A 20,118-nucleotide genomic window follows, 5' to 3' on the forward strand; every position below is an offset into this window, starting at 1 on the left:
ATGAAGACACCATCTTCCCTAGTAGCCTCATACAAAGGCGGACTGAGGGACCCTTCTTGGTCCTTACTGTCAGAATCAGCTCTCTCAAAGCAGTGATCTTTGCCTGGGGTAGAAATATTTTCTCCTGGCTTGTATGTATAATCAGACCTAAATATTCCAGTCTTCTTACTGGTTTTAGGAAAGACTTTTCTAAGTTGAGGATCCAACCCAGGTGTTCTAGATACCTGACCGTGGTCCTCAAGTTTCCATTCAAAGAGGCTACCGACCGGTCTATCAAGAGCAGGTCGTCTAGGTATGCTATGACAGCTATACCCTGAGCCCTTAATCTGGCCAGAGGAGGAGCCAAGATCTTTGTGAACACTCGAGGTGCAGTGGCTATCCCAAAGGGCAGAGCCATAAACTGGAAATGGCGCCCTCCTACCTCGAAGCGCAGAAACTTCTGATGAGCAGGAAAAATGGGCACATGCAGATATGTATCTCTGATGTCTATTGATGCCAGAAATTCTCCTCCCTGCAGGGTGGGAACTACTGTTCGAATTGATTCCATGCGGAAGGATTGAATCCTTAGGAATCGGTTCAGATCCCTTAAGTTCAAAATGGGCCTGACATCCCCATTTGGCTTTTGGACCGTAAAAAGGTTGGAATAGAAGCCCAATCCCTGGTCCTTTGCGGGAACTATCATAATGACCTCCTGCGACAAAAGTCGCTCTAACGCTAGAAGGAGCGACTGCTTCTTCTCTGGGTCTCTGGGAACATTTGATCTGAGGAACCGAGGAGAAGGGAATTCCTGAAACTCCAGCTTGTACCCTAAGGTTACCGTGGAGACTACCCATCTGTCCTGGAAGTCCTCCTGCCAGAGCTCTGAGAATTGTCGCAGTCTTCCCCCCACTCGAGTGAGCGGGGGCGCCCCCTCATGCAGAGGTCTTAGTGTTTTGCCTAGTAGGCTTCTTTCCCCAGGACTTCTTTTGTCCCTGGGGTTGACTCTTGTCTCTGGACCCCGATGGAGGCGGCCGTCAAGACTGCCTGGAGGCTGAAGCCCCCGGCGCTGGGGAAAGAGTCCGTTTGAAAGAGGGACGCTTACTCTTCTTCTTGACAGGTAAGAGAGTGCTTTTCCCACAAGAGATTCTCTTGATATAGTTATCCAAGTCCTCTCCAAACAACCTTGCACCACGAAATGGAAACCCAGCCAGTAGCTTCTTACATGGTGCTTCGGCTGACCAATTTTTCAACCATAGGATTCTACGTATATGCACCAACCCCAGTGAAAGACGGGAGGTTTGCACGATAGAATCTCTAATGGCGTCAACCACAAAGCATAAGGCCGCTGGAAGGTTAGCAAACCCCTGGGCCTGCTGTTCAGGTAATACTTTGATGACCTGTTTAACATGGTCTCTTAAGTATTGACAGACTCCAATCGCTGCTATTGCAGGTTGGGCCACTGATCCTGCTAAGGAGAAAACATCCTTCAATAGGGATTCCATCCTTTTATCTACAGGATCCCTGAGCATCTGAGCATTGTCTACAGGACAAGTCAGGCTATTATTTATTGAGGAAATGGCGGCATCAATAGCCGGAATTCCCCACATTTTAATAAACTTTTCTTCCATCGGATAAAGTGTTGAAAACTTTCTCGGCGGAAAAAAACGTTTGTCTGGGTGATCCCACTCAGAATAAATAAGCTTTTCAAGTAAAGTATGAACAGGAAAAGCATGTGCTGCTTGGAAAGGTTTCAGTGACCCCAAAGCAGAAGAGGATTCTTTAGCAGTTTCAGGTATGGGCAACTTAAATGTGGAGCGGACCAATCCAGTGAGGATCTGCACTAAGACTTTCTCCTCTTGGGAAGTCGCAGAGGGTCCCTCTCCACCTGAATCCTCTGAAGAGGAATCATCCATCCCATCCCGATCCTCTGAAAGGGATTCATCTCCTTTATCCCAGAGCTCCTCTGTCTGAGGGTCTTGGGGAACAGAGGAAAGCCTAGTGCGTTTTCTTCCACTGAGTGAAGACGTAATCACGGCCATTAATCTTTCCTCTAGACCATTAATGGTTGAGGAAAAAACCTCTTGTGTAATATATACAGGGGCTGAAGTGCCAGAAGCAGGTGTAGCCCCTGACCCCAATGGCTCTCCCTGGCTAGCCGTCCCTGGCCCATCTTTAGGGGGGAAGGATGCTGCCGACAGGGGGCCCTCAGAACCTGAACGAGATCCCCTAGTGTCTCTGGTTCCTGGGGTGCTTGAACCTCTTCTACCCATAGTGCAAAGCAACAAGGTGTGAGGTATACAAATGAACACTGTCCGCTGAGCGATGTAGTCTGGCTAAAAGCCTTGCTACCCAATGCTCAGTCTGGTGTTACTTCAGTAAATGCTGCCTAGGAGAATGCCTGTGTCCCACCTTACATGCGACCGTCAGCTCTGTGTCTCTCAGAAGGCTGAGTGCACCTGTACAGAGTGCCTTTAATAGCCTGCAGCTGGCCTGAGTGGGAGTCTAAACACTCTGTGCTGACATCCCGCCCCCTCCTCTACCGCCCCCCCCCCCCCTCGAGTTTTGAAAAAAACGAGCGCTTCCCACACTGCCGACTCTCCTGTCATGCTCTGGAGAAAAGGCTGGGGATGGGGGGGGGGGAAGGAGGGAGACTGGTAACAAGATTTGCCTGAACGGCTATCTTCAGAGATGGTGGCCATTAGGCCACAGAGCCCGGGTGGTATAACCACTTTCTAGACCCCTGTGGCCCCTCTCTAGCCTGGGGGGGAACATTCAAACATGAGAAATCCCCCCATCCACCTTACCTGCTTGCAGCCTGCTTGATACGCTGGGACATACACAGCGATTACAACACCTGAGACAGACATTCAGCATGTGTAGGTTTGTGCTCTTGGCAGCCCCCGGTGGTCACAATAGGCATAGCATGCATTTACCTTAAAGGAGAAAAGCCACTAGAACTCAAAAATTCTGTGGAATCTCCTCTTACCTTATCCAGCCGCAGGGTGCTGTTTACACAGACCCAATCTTCACCTCTCACGGTGGGCTCCGTTTGAAAAAACCGTCAGAGACTGGGGCCCCCATCAGTAGGGGGATCCAACAGTTCTGGGACCGTAAAGCACCTCGCCAGAAATTAGGAAGTTTAAAGCCATTTTCTGATCTGCGGGGTCCAGCTCTCTAAAAAGAGAAGCATTACGGGTAAAACCTCGTTTCTTCGGACACGAGGCCCGGGTACCATTCAATTCGGCCATGAAAAGACACTTTGAATGGATCCGGTTCGCCTGGCTTGCCCCAGTATAGGATCTTAGGATATTCCCTTTGGAGCTCAGCACAGGACATCTTTACACGTCCATCACCTAAGACACTGGCGTAAAAACTGAGGTATCCCTGCAAGGGGGAGGGATTATATAGGGGGTTGAACTTCCTGATAGGGTGTGCCAGTGTCCAATCACCAGTGATACCTATATAACCCATCAGTAATTACTGTGGCTCTGTGTCCCGTGATGTTCGAGAAAGAAATATTATTTAGCTTGATTAAAAAAGTACCTTTTCAGCAGTTCTCATTCTCCCTCTTAACTGTGTGAGAAAAACATGGGATTATGGGTAAATCCTATACCCATAAACCCATGTTTTTTCCTTTTTGTTAAAGCGGAGTTCCACCACTACAAAAAGTATAGCTGCTGACTTTTAATAATCAGACACTCACCTGTCCCAGGGTCCAGCGATGCAGGCGCATGAAGCCCCGCTCCTCTCCCTCTCCTCTCCGCGGCACCGGCATTCTATCTGTGGGCTCCCAGCTGTGGCTTCACAGCCGGGCGCGCACTGCGCATGCACGAGCTGTACTGTGAATGGCCAGATCTTCTAGGGCCTGTGACGTGTCCCAGAAGATTGCAGGGAGGGAGGGGGGAGAGGTGATCTTCCTTCCGGCGCTGCGGCAACAGGGGAGGAAGTGGGAGCTGGGTGCCTGTAAAAACAGGGTACCTGTTCTCCCCTCAAAAATATTACATGCCAAATGTGACATGTCAGGGGGTCACCAGCACTTAAAGCGGAAGTTACATTTTTGGGTGGAACTTCCCTTTAAGCGAGCCAGGCTGGAAGGGAGTATTTGTCTATTAGACACATGCCCCCTTTAATGACACTGCAGTGAGAGGAGAGCCTCGACTGCAGCATTTTTATTGGACAGCTGGGGCCAGTGGCACTTTACTATTGGTCCACAGCTCCAAGCTGTCCATTGAGCTCAGTGTGTCTGACAAGAAGTGAGGAGAGGCACTGTGAGCTCATCCTCTCAGTCTGCGACAGAGTATGCCAGCTTGTATTTAAACTGGCCACTCTGTATGTAGCTTCTGAAAGGCTGTACAAGGAGCCCTGTATCTCAGGAACCATAGGTCCCAGGAGCCCCAAATGTTGACCAGTGGTGGAGTAGGACTTCAGCTACCAAATGTGGGGTCTCTGCGATCCCCAGGTCGCTGAGCTACGACCCTCGAAGTTCGATTGTTTTTTTTATGTTTATGGCAGGTGAAGCTCTGCCCTCACCTGCCTCCCCTGACTGCACGTCCCTGAATTCTTCCCACTGACACCATTGTTGGGGCACTATTCCTCCAACTCTCACCATTGATGGGGCACTATTCCTCCCACTCTCACTATTGACAGGGCACTATTCCTCCCACTCTCACCATCGATGGGGAAACATTCTTTACACTGACACCATTGATGGGGCACTATTCCTCCCACTGGTACCATTGATGGGGCACCACTGAGTGTATTTGCAGTGACTTTTTTTTTTTTCTTACAGAATTGCATTTGCATGTATTATCCAAACAAATGCCGCGTACTTTTTGTTTTTCTACATGTGAAAGCACCACAAAAGGTATATGGTAGGAAACACAAACGCCACAAACAACACACGCTACATGCTGCGGGAGAAGACGCCGAAGACGCCGAGGAAGTAAAACACAGTGTGATTAATTTGTCAAAAAACAACTGAGTACAGAAGAGATCAGCCTGTTGGCCAAAGGTTTGAACTTTTGTCCTAGCAGACATTTCAACCTTTTTGAAACAATTTTGGACATTAATACATTTTCTAGGACTTTAACTCTTAGGAAACATTTTTTTGATTGTGCAGTGGAAGAGCCCAATGAGTCTGTAGACAGCTGTGACACAGGTGAGTCCCCTTCTTCACCCATACTATTTGTTGATAACTGTGCTTTACAGGATCTAACAGATTTGGCACATGAGTCAGATCCTTGTCCTCTAAATCCCACGGATGTTCACATTGAGATCTCCAGGGGTAGATCAGATTTTTATCCGGTGGCAGCTAGAGGTAAGAATCTTGACGCATTCCAAAAACTAGTAGAAGGGGACTTGGTACACCTGGCTCACAGCTGCAGCAGAAAGAAATTTACACAGGACAATCTGTCCGTCAAGGAGAGACAAGCCTTTAAGAGGCTCTCCGCAGACGATCAGATTGTCATCAGAAACGCAGATAAGGGGGGTATGGTGGCGGTTTTAGATGTAGAAGTCTACAAAAAAGAAGCTCTGCGTCAACTATCTGACATACACACATACCAGAAATTATCCTCCAACCCTACTATTGCTTTCAAAAACACGCTCTCCACACTCATAAATAGGGCCATACATATGGGTATATTCACTCCTAGGGAGAAAGAATTTCTTATTCCAGAATGCCCCATAACACCAATATTCCATCACTTACCAAAGATACATAAGGGGTTAAATCCCCTCACAGGTCGACCTATAGTGGCGGGGATAGGCTCTTTAAATGAACGCTTAGGAGAGTGGGTAGACTCTCATTTACAGCCAATTGCCACTAGTCTCCCTGGTTACATAAAAGATACAAACGATTTATTGAACAAACTACAAGACATCAAATGGGAAGATAATTATAGATGGATCAGCTGTGATGTATCTAGTTTATACTCTAGTATCCCACATCATCTGGGGATTCAGGCAGTCACTTATTTTCTTAGAAAAACAGGCAAACTCTCTTTGATTTTACAAGAGTTCATAGTACAAGCCCTGGAGTATCTTTTAACACACAATTTTTTTATGTTTGACGGGGACTATTTTCTCCAGAAATGCGGGGCCTCTATGGGAGCCAAATTTTCCCCCTCACTGGCCAATATTTATATGGGCTGGTGGGAGAGGTCCCGCATCTTTGGACCAAATAGTCCCCGCCGTAAAGATACGGTCTTTTTCTGTCGCTTTATAGACGACCTGTTATTTATTACATCAGATAGAGAAGCTAATTTGGATATCTGGCTGGCATATTTCAATGACAATCCATTAAATTTAAAATTTACGGGAAATCTGCAATCCAGATCCATAGAATTTCTTGATGTGCAACTGGTGGGGTGCGGTGATGCGACTCAATCCAGTCTGTACAGAAAACCTCTCAGTGGCAACACTCTACTTAGAGCTGACTCTGCACAGCCTAAACACACCATCAGAGGCATTCCGTATAGCCAGTTTTTAAGGTTAAAGCGCATATGTAGCTCTCCTGATACTTTTGAGACTGAAGCCAAAAGCATGGCAAACAGGTTTAAAGCTCGAGGCTATAAAGAAACATCAGTACAAAAAGCACTCAACACAGTAAGATCAATCCCAAGACCTTCACTTATAAAGAAAAAAACAGCTAAAAACATTCAACAGAGAAGGGACATGTCCCCTAGAATCCCGTTTTTTTCTACTCCATACAGCTCTGAATTTAATACAATCAAAAAAATTATCATGAAACACCTTCCTATTTTGTATAATGACCCTATATATAACAACATCCTTTCTAAAGGGATCAAGGTTGTATGCCGCAGAGCACCCACATTGGGACGCTCATTATCTCCCAGTTTGTTCTCAACCAACCGAATAAAATCCAATTGGCTCAACTTTACAGGCAATTTCAAGTGTGGAATAAAAACTTGTAATTACTGCAGGTACATTAAAACGGGTCAACTCATAAAATCATGCAGCAATCAAAAAGAATTCTCGATCCCCATCTTCATTAATTGTAACACCAAATTTGTGGTATATGTCATTACATGCACCAGTTGCCAGGTACAATATGTTGGACGCACAACACGGCGTCTCAGAGACAGGCTACATGATCACCTGTACAATATTGAGAAGGAGATCTTAACCAATGTATCAAAGCACTGGGTTTACACACACCACAAAGACACTTCCAGTTTAACTATTCAGGGCATTGAGAAAATCATCACACCAGTGAGAGGAGGTGACAGATTCCGGTTACTGTGCAAACGAGAAGTCCTTTGGATATTCTCGTTGGACACTAGGATCCCACGGGGGTTAAACTTTGAGTGGGACGTTTCACATTTCTATGAATAAAATAACATTGAAGCTATATCCCCGAGTAATACATCTGTATCCCTTCCTCCCAACCCTTTCCTTGATCACACATCCACATTCTTTTGGTGGATGATGGAGCAAAAAAACATACAGGGGGTCCCCGGGTTACAAACAAGATAGGGACTGTAGGTTTGTTCTTAAGTTGAATCTGTGTGTAAGTCGGAACAGGTACATTTTTTAAGTGTAGCTCCAGCCAAAAAAACTATTTTTAAGCTTTTTGGATAGCATAGGGAAGGGTTATCACCCCTGTAACATTTGTTTTGCTGTGTGTGCCCATGTTCAGAAGATTTCACCTCACTTTCTGTCCCAATGACAATTGGATTTTGAAAATTTTGGGTTCTTGTGGAAACAAGCCTTGGTGATAAAGCATCAGTGGAGGTACCTTTTCCCCATAATAGCTCTTACAGAAGTGAAATTCCCTTCCTAGGGGTAGATTTCCTCTCACTTCCTATTGTCTCCCTCCGTTTGTAAGTAGGAGTCGTTTGTAAGTCGGATGTTTGTAACTAGGGGACCCCCTGTATAGGGACACATATTAATATATGAGTTCCTCTTACACACATATCCCCAGTAATCGATCTATTTTATTGGGCCACACATCCTCCCACTCATACGAGCAAATGACTAGTGATATGCATATATGCTTTTAGCAAAAAAGAAATAATCTACTATATCTTTCGCATTCACTGTCACTTGAATCTCGTTTCTAATTAGACATAATTGTTTGATGGTAACTGTAGGTAGACCATAACACTAACTTTGCACAAATGTTTTTCACCACATGTATACATGGTTCATTACTTTCTTTGCAAAGTTCTCATGTGTTTTGAGTTGATCTGAGAGCTGTGGTCTTCAAAGGGGTAGATCAGTTGTTTATTTCACATAATAATTGGTTGAGTGAGATTGTAACTTATCCATTGATATAAACACATATATTGGATGAACCTGTCATATGGTCACTGCCAATACTATACTATGCATAAAAGAATAGTGACAGGTACGCAAACACTGTATTTTGTCCCATTTTTATCCACCTCATATAGTTCTGCCCATACACTTGAAGACAATTCATCGAGAGATGTGATTGCTTCAAAGAAAGACGTTCAGCAACGTTAATGTTGTTGCTTGATTGGGATGAATGTATCCCATACGGAATGATGCAAGGTTTTAAATGAGCACTTTTGTGAAACTGGAGTGGCGGGGTTATCAGAGAGTGATAAGTTTCATAATCTTTTATATGCTGCAAAGATTAAAATTCACACATGTAGGAATTGAAGCAAAAGCACTTATTCACACATAGACTCCTGCAAATCAGGAGATTATTGGACGCATCATTGTGACAGGACGTTAGTTTTCTGTCCAACTTCCAATTCACATACGTTATCACGTTTTTTGAAAGCTGAAATCGTCGTACACATACACATATATAAAGAATTGCTTTTTATTATTATTTTTTATTATTATTTATATTTTTACCTTTATGTGGTTTAATTTTTTATATATTTTTTATATATACGCACCATACACACATATTCAGTTTTTTTTTTTTTTTTTACACCGCTAGTGGTGTTGGATGCACAATTTTTTTTTTTTTTTTACCACATGCATATAGACCCAATTTTCACTCTATACACCATTTACATTATACCGTAGCCACCAGTTCACATAGTTTGCCCATACTTGCGCCTATCCGTATGATAATTTATACGTTTGAACGTCAAATTCCAGCACTCATCTCATTCTTGTGATTTTGGAAAACAACAAATATGTTTTTTCGAAAACCTTGAAAAGAATTTTTTATCATTCATATATGTTGACATTTGTCAACATGAACACATTTCATTTATATATTCATGTCTTCATAAGTGATTCCACTATAGGATGCACATCCAATCACATCTATGCCAAAAAAATCCCACACAGACTAACGACCAGCTGTTTGGAATCAGATAATCAATATGTAGTCATGTGGTAGATAAATTATGTGTATATAAGTTGTGATCACTTTTGTACAAACCAGCTATGAGTAAGCGCTTTATGGGAGCGTGAAATGCGTTAGCGGTTATGCTGCATTATCCCAACAAAGCCATGTACGGATTTTAATCATGTTATTACTTTTTCAATAAAGAGGATTTTATTTTTCACTTTTCCAATCCGGAGTGCGGCTGTCCAGATTTTTCCATCAACCACAAAAGGTATACATTAGGTTTATTGAAATACATGCATCTTTTTGTATATGTGTTTGCACTGCATCTAAAAATGCACTCAATCGCATATGATAACAGGGCTTGTTCTTGCTAGCAATTGAGATGTGCTTTCGGCCCCCTCCAACAGCTTCCCCTTTGGCTGCAGTAGGAGCAGCTGGGAGTGTACACATGCTGCAGCAGGAATCATACTCCCTGTTGGTTTCTGGAGGCGCTACAGCTGGCCAAACACAACCCAATCAAGTAAATTGGGCTGCTCTGCATTCGCGTGCAATTCAAGTGGTTGTGACACGCTAGTTCGGGGTTCATGGGGTTATAGCAGGCAGGGAGGTGGCATTACAACGCCATCTCACTGCCTGACAAATGCTCTCTGCAGAGCGGTCAAAACGCAGATCACTCTTCAGGGAATAATGCTAGTGTGAACTAAGCCCTAAAGCATTGGAAAATTATTCTTGATCTGGTGCCACGTGATGAGGAGCACGCTTAATGTGTCTGCATGGACTGTGTATTTTGTAATGCGCAGCTCACTTTTGAGTGGATATATCACATTCTTCTTAAAACTGAACTGAATGTCTTTCGGCTGGTTAGCAACCATTGGCAAGTTATGCCTTAGAAGGCTTGGCTAGTCCCCACGTCATATTAAGATGGCTGCCAATTGTTGTGGTCTGGTTGCCCGGTAACCGCATGGTATATAATGACATGGGTGAGGCAAGATGGTGGCGCTCCTGATGACGTCAAATTGACAAAACATTGATGTAGAGCGGAGCCTCTTGAGTCATTATGTCAAGTCTGATTTTGGTCCGTGGAACGAACGCAAGGCTTTGTACATGCTTTACAATACCTGGCACACTGTAAGTGTATTTTTTATACTTTTTAACAAATAACACAGATTTACACTATGAGGATTGCCCTGTCCTTTTACTCTACATGAGCTTACCATTGTGTAGAACACTAAGGGAAAGAAAGGAGGAGGAACCTGTGGCAGCACCAATGGACCCTGGGTGTACATACATAGTGCCTTCTAACCCATTGAGAGATCATTCATTTTGGTGAGTGCGATTCTGGAGGGGGAGCACGAGTGGAGACACTTTCACTATAAGAATATACAAGGTGTGTCTAAAAGTTTAGTGAATGGTATCAGAAAACAAGCAAAACAGAAGATGCAAACAAATTTCCTTTATTGGCCTTCATAATAATCGCCATCCTTCACAACACACTTTAGGCAACGTTCATAAAGCTTCTGGAAACTGTCAACAAAGGCCTCTTCATAAATCGATCGCAAAACCGCTGTCACACATTCTTGGATTGCCCCCATGTCCGCAAAATGTGCGCCTTTCATGACTCTCTTCAGGCGGGGAAACAAAAAGAAGTCCGCAGGCTTCAGATTAGGGGAGTATGGTGGATGCTGCTTAGATTTCGTATTGAAGCGGTAGCACCAGGTCTCATTCCCTGTGACAATGATTCGCAGAAAAGATAGATCCTGGTCACACATGGTAAGGAAATCTCCAGAGGTTTCCTTCTACTTTGCTTTTTGTTCGTCTATCAACTTGCACAAACCAGGAAAATCTTCCACTTACCCAAATCTTTGCAGACGATGGTGCACATGTCCTTGCTAATGCCCAATTCCTCTGCCATAAATCACAGAGTTAGTCGCCCATCTTGTGCCAGCATTTGTCGCACTCACTCGATCATGTCTGGGGTTCTGCTGGTCGACGGTCAACCCGAACATGGCTCATCCTCAATCATTTCCTTTCCATCACGAAACCATTTGAACCAGTTGTAAACACATTTTCTGCTCACAGCTTCCGTCCCAAACACTCTCCGTCGTCGTTTTCCCCAATTTGTGACAGAACTTGATGTGCACTCATTGCTTCTTTGCACTGTGACCCTACCTCTCACACTGACTATGTTTGATTGCCTGCAGCGGGTTTACCCTGACGGTCACATGTACTTCACGCTAGGTGGCACTTCTTGGCGTGTCTTTGGATAGCCATGTGCATGCACGCTTACCTGGCCCATGTTGCCCTTGAGATATTGGACCATTCAGCAAACTTTTTAGGCACACCTCGTAGAACATTTAATAGGCATTAATAAAGAGCACTGGTTGCATGGATTCTAAAGACTTTTTTTATGTAGACTTATGAATTTTTTTATGCTGCACATTGATAAGGATCACATTTTTTTTGAGAGTGTATATATTTACTTCTATTTTTAGGCTATGAATTAATTTATGTTTATTGGGATTATAGCACTTTATTATTAAGCTCCATGATATTTACTGTATGTGTATACGTGTGACTACCGCTGGTTGCCCCTAAGGAGGGGATATGTAATAAGTGGTATTTTTGCACATTATTTTTTGTTTCACATTTATCACACAGTCTGGGAGGATTTTTGAAGGGGGAGGAGTGGTTTTATAGTCTTGGTCAATAAAACACCTACGATGCATGTGGGGAAGGTGTCTTTCTGCGGTTCACATCTGGCCTCACTGATCAAATTTTCTACTCACAGACTCCACAGGGGTTGTTATGGGCATCTCTTTTCTTGCAGCCCTCCAGATGGATCCCCACCAGGAGCCTTGTTACTGGATGTACCCCTCTTGCATTAGATCACTGGAGGGTTACTCAGCTTTCACACTTCATTGGTTCGCTGCCCAAACTGGCACTCTTCTCCTGGAAGCTTCATTCCTTTGAGGAGCTCTGTTTGAGAGGGGGGCCAATTGGGAGCTATCTTTCCACAACTTACAAAACGCTGTTGGATCTCCACTCCAGGCAGTCCCAGGCCAAGACTACCCAACCAATGCTCCCATAGCTTATTATGTTTTTTTAGACAGCCTCTTTTGGTGTAGATATATTTCTCCTTCAGTGTTTCATTAACTGCTTGTATCCATTCTGAGCAAGAAGGGCAAAGTGGCACCAACCACCTCTGGGAAATTAGTTTCTTAGCCTGAAATAGGCAGGGAAGCACTGGGTGCTGTGTGGTAATCGGGACCAAGTATATCTGAATATTGACGGTTATTCACTGGATGTCCCATCACCAGAGAACTTTTTTCTAGTCCCCATGGCAACCCGATGAACAGGAAAATGATAGAGGTTCGAAGGAATATGCCTTTAAAAGTAGTGTGACTTAGAAATGTAATTCATCTCCAAAACACATTGGTTTGTAGATATGTTGCAGGGACCTTATTCATAGGCCCCTTTCACACTGGGGCGGTGGGTCCATCGGCGGTGAAGCGCCGCTATTTTTAGCGGCGCTTTACCGTCAATTTCACAGCGCTATTCGTCCACTAGCAGGGCACTTTTACACCCCGCTAGCGGCCGAGAAAGGGTTAAAACCAGCCGAGAAAGGGTTAAAACCACCTGCAAAGCGCTGCTAAAGCTGCCCAGGATACACACCGCTCCTTCACTGCTCCAAAGATGCTGCTAGCAGGACTTTTTTTAGCATCCTGCCAGCGCACCGCTCCAATGTGAAAGCCTCAGGCTTTCACATTGGAGAGACAAGAGCAGCTCTTTCAGGGCACTTTGCAGGGGCTATTTTTAGCGCTGTTTCGCCTGCAAAGCGCCCCAGTATGAAAGGGGTCTTAAGGTGGCCATACAATATTAAATTTTCAAACGAGCATTCGAATAGTCATGTGAAAATTCTCAATACATTTGTTGATTTAATTAAAGTCCCTCAAATGTATTTCAAAATTGTGTTTGCTTCTAACATTTGATTTTGGAATAAATGCAATTTCCCAAATGAAAACCACATTCACTGTTTAATATGAGTTTGTTCAAGAAACAAATTTACATCCCACTCTTACAAATGTTCTCATCACTGCACTTGAAAACAAACCTCAATTTGACTCCAACAATGATGAAATCAAACGATTGTTCTTAAAATGAAAATTCTACTAATGCATGGCCAGCTTTAGTCTATGCAGCTGTCTTCTATAGAGTAAACATGTAAATAAGTTGCAAGATAAAAAAAAATGCTGGTGACTCCGAAATAGCAGCAAGAATTTAAAATGTAAAATCAATATCTGAAGTAGTCTGCTCCACTCCACTCTAGTCTAATCACAAGCACTGTAATTATACTTTATATGAGACAGATTTGCTTTAATACTTAAGTCTGTTCACACCTGAGTGTTGCGGTAATAAATGACAAAATGCAAATGCTACCACCACACATGGAAAAACATGAAGCACAATATGATGCTTTTACGTGCCATTGATTTTTATGATATGATTGTTGTGCGCTGCATTGCACAGCCTTGGCAGCCGATTCAATATGAATGTACTGCTTACCACAATGCACACTCAAGGGTTGCTACCATACTTGCAAGAATTACTGCAATACACTGGTGTGCAAGGGGCCCCAAAACAGATTTTCTTGTTTGTAGTACAAGGTCTCAGCTGTAAAGAGCACATCTTATGCCCCATACGCACGATCAGAAATTCTGCCAGCAAAAGTCAGATGTGAGCTTTTGGTCAGAAATTCTGACCGTGTGTATGCTCCATCGGACTTTTGCTAGCAGAATTCCAGGCAGCAAAAGGCTGAGAGCAGGTTCTCTATTTTTCAGATCGGAAAAAGTTCCTATCCGAAAATGCGTTTGTCTGTATGCAATTCGGACACGCAAAAAATCACGCATGCTCGGAAACAATTCGACGCATGCCCGGAAGCATTGAACTTAATTTTCTTGACTCGCTGCGTTCTTGACGGTCGAAAGTTCAGAGAACTTTTGTGTGTATGCAAGGCAAGCTTGAGCGGAATTCCGTCTGAAAAACCATCCAAGTTTTTTCTGACGGAATTTCTGATCGTGTGTACAGGGCATTATACTAAATGGTATTGTAGTTGTACTGTCTCCCTTTATTTTGTAAAGTGCTGCACAAACTATTTGTGCTAAAAAAATCCTGTATAATAATAATAATAATAATCTGTGGAGTTACAGTAATATTACTCTGGTAGCCACTAAAGCCCCTTGAAATATTCCAGTTTCCTTGGGGGGAACATCAAATAGTTACATAGTTACATAGTCGGTAAGGTTAAATAAAGACAACAGTCCATCCAGTTCAACCTGTGTAGGTGTGTGTGTAGAGAAATCATTTCCCACATCCCCGTATATTGCTTTCGCTAAGATGTCCATCCAAGAGTCTTTTAAAACTATCAATACTTCCTGCTGCCATCCTTACTGCCCTAGATATGCCTGTTCCTTTAGCCAACATTGCAGCTTACATACATGAGTGACCCATCACTAGGCACCAGCAAACTCAACCAGTCAGGTGCTTTGGGGGGGGGGGGGGGGTGCAGAGAAATACAGTATTATTTTAACTTTTAAGGGTACTCTTTTTACAGAGGAGACTTTATTTTTAAAAAAATATTTAAAAAAACTATACATTCAAACTGAGCATACGATTGAAAGCGCACAGGCAGAGACTACTAACATAAAATCAACATGTCTAAATGATCCATAGATCCAAGAGATATAAGTAGCTAAAGTTTAAGCCAGATTTCCTGAAAAAGCCAAGCTTAACACTGACTTTCAACTCTCCCTATTGGTTAGAGAGGCCACTGTTCACATTAAAAGACCAATAGGGAGGTTCAGGAGGAAGGCGACAGGACCAAGTTTAGCTTTTACAGGCACAAGCTGAGATCCCCATGTAACTTTATATACCTTTTATATACAATACTTGTGATTTTTACAAAAGGTAACCTGCAATTATGCATTTTATAATCATCTGTCTACTTGGAATTGCCCATGTTTGTGACAGATTTACATAAAAGGATGTAATATCCAAGGTCTTTGGTGCAGCAGATATTACATTTAAAATCATGTTGTCATAATTTAGTATTAGAAAATTAAAAGTTAATATTTTTTTAACTAAATGTAAAATCCTGGTGTAGCATCCACAGTATAAAAAGTTATTACATTTTTTCTAAATGTAAAATAGTAGTCTCTTGTAATAAAATACAGTATAAATAAGAAATTCTTAAAAAAAAAAATACAATTGCTAATTGCAAAATAAACCATATGAGATATATGCATGCTAATTCCTCCTTTGAATCACTGAGTTGACAATAACGTACAGTGTACAGGTTTAAGTCTGAATTATGGAGCACATTCTAAAGGTAAACAACAAAGGACGAACAATTGTACGTACATTTTCTGGCTGCGTACTCTAGATTAAGGCACCTTCCAAGGAAATAGTGATAGGATGCCATCTCCCCTTCTGATATTCGCACCAGAGAAAAGAGCTTTAGATTCTTGGGCATCGGTTGGCCACATCTTGAACAGCTGTATGCCATAGACAGTGAAGGAAGGAGCTGTGAATCATAGTCAGCCCTGTATACAGAATTATTCCTGAGACAGGCACTGATCTCTCTTAATACACAAGGATGTATTCCTTATCGGCAACTCAGTGATGCCTCTCGTTAATACCTTCACAGCTTAATGACTGTTGTGCTTTTCTTGAAAGCCAATAGATGTACTTCAATGAAAACATACGTTGTTTTTCTCTTTTTATGTAAAAAAAATAGGACACCAAAAAAAAAAAAATAATAATAATAATAATAAGACCTGTGCTTGCAATAAAATATGACAGTGTAATACAGAATTCATTTTTACTGCAGCCATGTGGAACAGCTATCCTTAGCATCCAAGTACAGAGCATGGCCCTTTCTATAAAGCTTTTTGCAATCCCTTCTTTGATTTAGAGGAGTAAAACAAAATAAGAACCAATTTTCCGTTGATTTACTTTACCTCTGGAAGGATTTATCCCCTTAATGACCAGGCCATTTTTTGCGATACGGCACGGCGTTACTTTAACTGACAATTGCGTGGTTGTGCGACACTGTAGCCAAATAAAATGTATGTCCTTTTTTTCCCACAAACAGAGCTTTCTTTTGGTGGTATTTGATCACGTCTGCAGTTTTTATTTTTTGCGCTATAAACAAAGAACGACTGACAATTTTGAAAAAAAAAAAAAAACAAACAAACAATATTTTTTACTTTCTGCTATAAAACATATCCCATAAAAGAATGTAAAAAATCGAATTTCTTATCAATTTAGGCTAATATGTATTCTGCTACATATTTTTGGTACATAAAAATCACAATAAGCATATATTTTTATTTATTTATTTTTAATAGTAATGGCAGGGATCAGTAACTTATAGCGGGACTACGATATTGCGGCGGATAAATCAGATACTTGACACTTTTTACACTTTTTTGGGGATCAGTGACATTATTACAGTGATCGGTGCTAAAAATATGCACTGTAACTGTACTAATGACACTGGCAGGGAAGGGGTTAACATCAGGGGCGCTCAAAGTGTTAACTGTGTGCCTAGCTTAGTGTTTTACTACTGAAGGGAGGTGCATTTACTAGTGGAAGACATGGATCTGTGTTTCTGCTTTACAGGAACACAGGATCAATGTCTTCTGTACTGACAGAATGACAATCTGCCTTGTTTACATAGGCAGACTGGCATTCTGTTAGTGTAACGAACGATCAGCAGGTGCCGGTGGCCGATGTGAAATCACAGCAGGAGCAAAACCTGAAAGTGCAGAATCTCGTATATATACGTGATTCTGCACAGCGCAGCCGCCCTGTAGCAGTAAATCCCCACTGCCACCGGATCGCAACTCTGCATAATAAGGGGCTCAAGGGGCAGCTGTTTTGGGCCCCACAATAATGGTTGGGCCCGCGGCAGCTGCCCCTTTTGCGCCACATTAAAGACAGCTCTGACTAAAGCCAAACTCCAGCCGAATGTATTTTTATTTTTAGATAGAATTAGTAAAAATTAAAGCTGAACTCCAGACAGATAAGGGAAGACACAAATAATGCAGCTGGGTAATTATTAATACATCATTGTGTGTAATTGTTTACATTCTAGCAGTGTAACTGAATTTGACTTGGTATCAGCCTCTTGCAGTCCATCTAGAGTGGATCTCAGTGAGTGGGAGAGAGAAGCAGCAAAAGGAGCTAATCAATCAGTCTTTATGTGCTATCAATGAGCACACTGAAAGGACACCACTCACCATCCATGACTCAGACATGACAATGAATGCACAAATAGGATCAGTAGTCAGCAGATCCCACTACCTTCTTCGCCTATTGCGTAGACTAATCCCCTTCATCCCGGAAGGAGATACAGCAGCAGTAGTTGGAACAGTCATCAATTCCCGACTCGACTACGCAAATTCCTTCTACCTAGGGCTTCCTAAATATCAAATTTCATGTCTACAAGTCGTCCACAACACAGCAGCCAGACTGGTCACTGGAAAAAAACCCTGGGAATCAATCACCCCATCCCTGAGAACCCTCCATTGGCTAGCCGTGAAGGTCTGGGTTACATTCAAGACCCTCTGCCTCATTCATAAATGTACACAAGGAAAAGCCCCGCAATACCTTTGAGACAAAATAAAGCACTACACCCCAGGTCGCTCCATCCGGACAACTAACCAGAACCTCCTCCACATCCCCAAGATCCGTTCAAGGACCTCGGCTATGGAACGCTCTACCCGCGGACATCCACTCTGAAGAAAATCATCTGGCCTTCAGGAAGAAGCTCAAGACCCATCTCTTCTGAAGACCCAGATGGACACTGGCGGCAAAAGCGCCTTGAGGCGATTTAGTTCGCATATGTAGAGCTATACAAGTTACTCGTTCATTCATTTGAGGAGAGAGCAGAGGGATGGAGAGATGAGCTTATCAGTCTGCTGCTCTCAGTCACAGGCTAGGGGTGGATAGGAAACCTGTAAGTGTTAACAAACTACAGCAGAGAAATATCAGGTCCCCTGCACTGCTGTATATGGCTGTATTGTGTGGTAGAGCTCTGTAACTCTCAGAACTGTATGGACATTATCAAAGTTCTAACCCCTCTCCACTCTACTAAAAATGCATGCTTGCCCGTTTTACCATTGGAGAGATTTTCTATAATTTTTTTTGTCCTGACAGGAACTGAGTGTGAAGCTCCCAAATTGGGTCACAGATGGCAATAAAAGTGGTGTTAACCCTTCCATAACATACTCTGTCCAAAATAAATAAATTGTTATGGCTGAACATGCAGTCCAACAATGGCAGCCTCCACATATCTCCATGGAAAGGTTTCCTTTAAATAATTTTCTCTTCATTCATAGTTTGAAGTTAATAGAAAAGGTGATAGAAAAATGACCCAATTGTGTAGAAGAAACCAACCTTGGCAATATGGGAATATTGGTGGCTTGTTTGACTAATTGATATTGAATGTATTTCACGCAATATTACCAATACTTAATATGTGCAAATCTGTGTAAACATAAACAAAATTAGAACTTTTGGATAGTGGTTGCTACAGCTGTAATTACTAGGATCAATGATCTCTATGTTTGCCACATATAGCAATGCCCACCATCTATAGATAAAGTGATGGTGCTAAAATAATATACTAATGATAAAAATCTATTATAATATTGTGACACAAATGTCGTGAAAAACAAGTTGAATCCGTGGATAAGTAAGCATAAATAAATAAATACTTATGAGTGAAATAATTTTTGTAAAGTGCTAATAGATAATATTATGTGTAACCCATCATACATAAATTCATAAACAATCAAAATACCAGCAATAATCTTAAAATAGTGCTGACAAAATTCATGCAAATGTGACTTTAAAGTGCAAGTGATAAGATTGTAAAATTAATAAAAAATGAAAATATATAAAGTTTTAACGTACAAGCCGCCTATCTAAATGAATACAACCACAAGCAAAATGGCGGTTTTAGAACTTCCGGTTTTAATACATATAAGGTAACACTGAACAGCCAATCCGGTTCCCCAGATGAAGACATGTGACGGTGTCGTAACGCGTAGGGATTGGCTGGAGCGGCACACACACTGAAGCACAAGTGAAAGGGCGCTGAGAACACCAGATCATTCAGTATTTACTCTGCCTGTTTTAAATGTTTTAAATGTAAGAAGAATAACTTAATAAATACCGCCCCTTTTGATTTTAAACATTAATACACTAGTGGAGCCTTTCTTCTCTCTCCTCCTCCCCTATTTTTATCTTCCTTGATACCGAGTTTACTAGAGCGGAGTGACAGAGAAGAAAGCATGGAGAGATAACAACAAAGAAGGAGAGGCTCCCAGACACTGCTTCTACGTCTTAAAGTCACAACAACCCATATGCCTGTTTATTGCATGATTAAGGTGAGAGTTCTGAGAGACCACACTAGGAGGCACCACCACAAGAATAATACACCCAGTATACAAGATAGTACAGATCCAAATAGAAAAAACATTTTTAATACTTTTTCATCATTGCCATCTATTTTTCCAAAAACTTTATATATTTTCATTTTTTTATTAATTTTACAATCTTATCACTTGCACTTTAAAGTCACATTTGCATGAATTTTGTCAGCACTATTTTAAGATTATTGCTGGTATTTTGATTGTTTATGAATTTATGTATGATGGGTTACACATAATATTATCTATTAGCACTTTAGAAAAATTATTTCACTCATAAGTATTTATTTATTTATGCTTACTTATCCACGGATTCAACTTGTTTTTCACGACATTTGTGTC

At 42.1% G+C, this 20,118-nt stretch overlaps 1 protein-coding gene across 3 annotated transcripts in view; it reads right to left on the reverse strand.

The window, feature by feature from the left end:
• MCF2L2 (MCF.2 cell line derived transforming sequence-like 2) overlaps window positions 1-20,118 on the reverse strand; it is a 527,578-nt gene that overhangs the window by 465,727 nt on the left and 41,733 nt on the right. The window contains exon 1 of one of the 3 annotated variants that reach the window (XM_073626296.1): window positions 15,698-15,896. The exons of the other annotated variants lie outside the window; for them this stretch is intronic. Within the exon in view, the coding sequence (XP_073482397.1) occupies window positions 15,698-15,842 (145 nt within the window). The 5' untranslated portion in view covers window positions 15,843-15,896. Of the gene's footprint in view, window positions 1-15,697; window positions 15,897-20,118 lie in introns of those variants that run through there. 3 annotated transcript variants of the gene reach the window in all.

This window comes from Aquarana catesbeiana, linkage group LG04 (assembly GCF_042186555.1).
Source record: "Aquarana catesbeiana isolate 2022-GZ linkage group LG04, ASM4218655v1, whole genome shotgun sequence".
In the NCBI taxonomy this organism is placed as follows: Eukaryota; Metazoa; Chordata; class Amphibia; order Anura; family Ranidae; genus Aquarana; species Aquarana catesbeiana.